At 35.8% G+C, this 5,620-nt stretch overlaps 1 protein-coding gene across 1 annotated transcript; it reads right to left on the bottom strand.

Annotated features, from left to right (window-relative positions):
• Nucleotides 1–2,477: 2,477 nt before the first annotated feature.
• LOC116902871 (olfactory receptor-like protein OLF3) lies at nt 2,478–3,428 on the bottom strand. Its single transcript, XM_032905202.1, has one exon. It carries the CDS (start codon nt 3,426–3,428, stop codon nt 2,478–2,480), a length of 951 nt encoding a protein of 316 aa, XP_032761093.1.
• Nucleotides 3,429–5,620: the final 2,192 nt, after the last annotated feature.

Here is a 5,620-nt window from a genome sequence, read left to right as displayed (position 1 = left end):
TTACAATGTGGAAGATACTATATCTTCATATATCTTCCTCGCTAGTAAGTAATATATATATATATATATTTGTATACCTTTGAATGGTTTTCTTCTCTCACATCTCTCCTACACCAGTGTATGAGAAGTATGTTCATGGTATTAAAATTTTAATATAGAATTTTCATGCATGATCAGACAAGTCTATTAGAGTAATGAGGTCCATGACAGAATTCCAGCATGGAATATGGAGTTTTTTTAACATGAAATATCTTCTACAGTCCCACTACTACTATCATAGTTCAAATCTTCCTAATATTTAAGCAGTATGACTAAGTACCCAACTTGTTTGAAGCTTTGGCTCTAGTCTTTTCTGGTACTATTTTGTCATGTTTTGTTCAAGGTGTATTCCTTTCTAATTACCATTTTTCAAAGCTATGATAATAAAGCTATGCTTACTACTTTTATGCCAGCATGATACAAGCTATCTCAGAGGATGGAACCTCTATTGAGAAAATGCTTCCATAAGACTGGTCTGTAGGGCATTTTTCATAATTAGCGATTGATAGAGGTTGGTCCAGCCCTTTGTGGGTGGGGCAAACCTGGACTGGTGGTCCTGGGTTGTATAAGAATGAACAGTGAGAAAACCATGTGATTCAAGTCAGTAAGCAACACTGCTTTACGACTTCTGCATCAGATCCTGCCTCCAGGTTACTGCCCTGTTTAAGTTTCTGTCCTCACTGCTTTTAATGAAGAATTGTTACATGGAAGTGTGAATGAAATAAACTTGTTCCTCCTCAAGTTTCTTTTGGTCACAGTATTTCATGACAATAATAACCTTAACTAAGACAAATGTTAAAAGACATTTTGGCATCCAATGCCTTGCCAGATCTGACAGTATCTCTCTATTTACTTCACCTTCTTTATCTTCTTACTCTGCTGTGCCCTTCAATTAAGCTTCCAGTACATTAGAATGTGAATTCTTACACTATACATTAAATTTTGAACTACTTGTTCCATATTTAGATTTTTTTTGTCATCTCGATAACTGCTTCTCCTGTTTCAAGTCTTAACATGAAGGACCTTTCATGTGGATACTTCTTCTGTCACCATAAATGGCTTTGCTCTCACTTTAAATGTATCATGTGCATTATAGATGTTCATTGTCTGTCTTTCATATTCTATGTGTGTTCCTGTCAAGACTGTAACAGATGGAGGGTTTCTAAGGACCACATAATATGAAATTTTATGAATGTCATATGAATTAGAATCAATAGAAATTTAGCTGCCATTTGCATCTTTAGGAAAGCCTATCTCTATTTCAAGATTTGAGATTATATTACTATTGCAAAGTTATAATTCAAGCATGAAATTAGTTCAGGTCAAATGGGTCTTAATCTGTGTATGTTGACAAATATAGCAACTGAAAATTACTAATTATAAAGAAGTAATTCTAGGGAAAATATGTAGAATTCTTCAAGGAAGTGAGAAGACCACCAATGATCACATTTGTCCCTATTTATTGTTTAATTATTATTTTTCTTTTATTTTACATTCTTTGGACTTTTTGTTACCTCACTGTTGAGATCACTGAGGACTTATTGTGAGTATGAGAGATAATGAAAGAAAAGATTAATACACAGACATGAAGGAAACATTAATACAGTCACCTGAATTACCTCAATTGCTCAAATCCATCTTTGGTAGAAGAGTCAGCTCTAAAAAAATTACACTCCTAAAAGTAAGTGTGTCTTTGATAATTTATATTTTATCTTATCATTTTTCGATTGTTGTGTTTCAATAGTTCAGAAGAAGAGAGTAAAAATAATTTTTAGAGATTGGTCAATTTTGACACATCAACAAAGCCTTTGTTTATGTAGACAAATCTTTTCAAGTTGTTTGAATGCTTCCAATAAGTGCCAGAAACAAATGTTTACTTGGAAAAATAATACCTTTATATACTTGGTACATTTCTATAGAAACTGTCAGTTGATCTTTTGGTAGATGGTTAACTCTTTTCTTTTTAACTTTGTTAACTCTTACAGTGAGATGTAGCATCTGCTTGTAGTTAGTCCTGCCTAAAGGCATTTTAATAATATTCAACAGCTCTCCTCAGTGTTGGCCCACTTACAAGCTGTGCTATTTCAAAGATTTCGAGTGAGTCTCTCCAAAGGTGAACATGAACTTTCTCTCAAGTGGAATCAAAACAGCCTGTTCTGAAATGTATTAACAAAAGTACTTTCACTTCATGACTTCAAACAAAGCAGTAAGTATTTCCAATTACCATACTGTGGAAGTGGAAAAAGCTCTATACAACATTGTATAATTCCATTGAACATCCCGATGAGGCACAATTCAACATAAAAACTCAGCCTCCAGCATGACATCACTAGTACATGTCATGCTGTCTACTTCCTGGTTGACAAGGCATTACAGATTCTGTTATCTACGAGTTGAATACAATGAGAATGTTTTTTTCCAGTGGTGTTCATAAGTCATCAAGTTGACAGTTTTGATGCAAACCCAGAGAATTTCCCTAAAAGTTTCTGCCATGCCCCCTTAACCTCTTTATTTCTTAGACTATAAATCATGGGGTTTAGCATGGGTGTCAAGATAGCATAAAACAGAGACATCAACTTCTCCTGAAGAACAGAGGGGCTAGAGTGGGGTTGGATGTAGGTGAAAATGGCCATGCCATAGCATAGGACAACCATAGTAAGATGAGAGGCACAAGTGTGAAAGGCTTTCCACCTTCCCTCTGTGGACTGTATCTTTAGGATGGTGGAGATGATCTGGATATAGGATAAGAGAACTAGGAAGAAAGGTGTCATAAGCAAGACAATGCTAGAAACCATGATTGCAATCTTATTAGATGAGGTATCCACACAAGCCAATCTGACCACAGCAAGGGTTTCACAGGCTATGTGATCAATATACTTCGCGCACATAGGCAGGTGAAAGGTGATGACAGTGTGCACAAGAGAGTTGATAAAACCACTGACCCAAGATGCAATGGCCAGCCATGTGCATAGCCCTGTATGCATGATGACTGAATACCTCAGAGGATCACACACTGCCACATAACGGTCATACGCCATCACTGCCAGCAGAAGGAATTCAATCCCACCCAAGCCCAAGGAAAAAAATAACTGGGCTGCACAACTTAGAAATGGAATTGCTTTGCGTGTGGCAAGAAAATGAGCCAGCAGCTGGGGGACTATGCTTGTGGCATAAGACACATCCACCAGGGACAGGTTGGTGAGAAAGAAGTACATGGGAGTGTGGAGTCTGCTGTCCAGTCTGATCAGAAGAATGATGAGGAAGTTCCCCAATACTGTTACCAGGTACATCAGCAGGAACAGGATGAAGAGGGAGACGTGAGTGTCCCAGTCACCAGAAAGGCCCAGGAGGATGAATTCATGCATCTGTGTCTCATTGTTGACTTCCATTAAAACTATGATCTGCAAAGAGTATCATAAATAAAAACACAGGTAATCAAATAACAAGGACCTAGGTTTCTAAGAATACATAACGCATAGGACCTGCCAGCCCTTTAAAAAAATCTGACATCATTTGTGGTGCTTAGAAAACATGCTTGATTCTAATATACTTTTTATTGACTGTTTCCGGCATATAGGCCAATGCTTTCATAATGACTTGACATGCCTCACTGAGGGCAGCTAAAACCCAGAGATGAAGCAGTGAAGTTCTGTCTGCTCTCTGTCATTACTAGTTTCTCTTATTCTCAGGCAAGGGGAATAGAGTATTAGAATTGCCAGTGGCCAATACAAGGATAGATGGTTAACATGAGAACCACAGATTAAAACTATCTCAAATGTTTTGAATGCAATCCCCTTGAGGAAATGCATGAGTAAACTCCAAGAAACATGACTGTGAATGGACATGGGTTTGTGGAAAGATCTGGAATTCAATAACCTTGTTTTATTAGGTCATTTTATTTTATTTACCAGGTATTTGATTTCTGTTTGGTGGTAAGTTTTGTTATATAAGAGAAGATCAAAGTAAAAGCTAAATATATACATATAAACTAGAGTAGTGATTATATTAACATTTAAATTGATAAACTAGAATAGTGACCAAAAATTATTATTAGAATGATTTTATATTGGATGTAAGATGATTACTTTTATGATATAAATATCTAATATTTTATGTGTTATATCCTTTGTTTTATATATTATATTTTATATTTGTGTATAAGAAAATATAGAATGTATATAAAAAAAAGAGAAGATCAAGTCTTTCCAAGTATTTTAAAGCACGAATGTAAGTAGCTCATGGGAAGATGTGTGGGTATTTTCACTGCTTGTATGCTACAAGGGTTGGGGGTGTAACAAGACTCTGCTTGGGGCAGATAAAGAACCAAATGCAATTCACTGTTTTCTAAGTAGACACAAATATAATCAAATCTGTCAAAGCATTAATTTGTTTGATAGGTTTCAGTTTCCTAAACTCTTAGTGCTCTGGAAAGAAAGACCACAATGGAGCCTCTGTTTTCATATTCTCCTCTTTCTCTAATCTGATTCAGTTAGGATTCTGCTATCTGAAATTGAGCTGAAAACAAAGCAAATGAGAATGTGGAAGAAGGTCAAGGATGAAATAGAAAGGACCCCAGTGTCCAGGGCAGGTATGATACAGGAACCCTGGCAAAAACACTGCCAGGAAACAAATTCTCTGCTTATTATTTGTGCTCAGCAGGTGCTTTTCAGTAAAAAATAAATAAATAAATACAGCACGCTATTAAAAATCCAGGACGAACAGGTGACATTTTAAAGACTTATTTAGAACTGACTGAACTCCTGAACATCTGTCTGTTCACTGATGCCTTGGTTATTGGAGTGTGCAATGCAAGGAAAAGTAGGAGGTGGGAGAGAAAGAGAAACACAGCACCATAGTCATGCTAGGGTCTCTGAGCTGAAAGGAGAAAATTTCCTGTTTCAACTTTCTTACTTACTTTCATACCTAAGCCATACATACCTAAGCCATATATACCTAAGCCATACATATCTAAACCATATATACCTAAGCCATACATACCTAAGCCATATATACCTAAGCCGTACATACCTAAGCTACACATATCTAAACCATATATACCTACGCCATATATACCTAAGCCATATATACCTAAACCATATATACCTAAGCCGTACATACCTAAGCCATACATATCTAAACCATATATACCTAAGCCATATATACCTAAGCCATAAATATCTAAACCATATATACCTAAGCCGTACATACCTAAGCCATACATATCTAAACCATACATACCTAAGCCACACATGGTCCAAACATTTGCAAACAGTTTCCCTCACAGAGATCTACACTGTCCCTAAGATCTCAAGTTTGACTTATCCCAGAGAGTGTTCACACAACTCATAATCTAGCCTTGTTCTCTTAGCTTTATCTTACTTATTATAGAAAGTATTATCATATTATATTTCTTACAGCAAAGTATTTTACTGAACAGTTTGCATATAGGCAAATATAGTTAATTGATATGTTCGTTGATTTTAATTATGTTTATCCTATTGAAACTCCTATTCACTTATCTGTAAGGCTGTTTCCTGATTTTACATTTTTTTTAATTCTTAAATGTTTTTCATTTTTGAAA

The sequence above is a fragment of the Rattus rattus genome, chromosome 6 (assembly GCF_011064425.1).
Source record: "Rattus rattus isolate New Zealand chromosome 6, Rrattus_CSIRO_v1, whole genome shotgun sequence".
NCBI classification, from domain to species: domain Eukaryota; kingdom Metazoa; phylum Chordata; class Mammalia; order Rodentia; family Muridae; genus Rattus; species Rattus rattus.
This window is presented reverse-complemented; position numbering and strand designations above follow the sequence as displayed.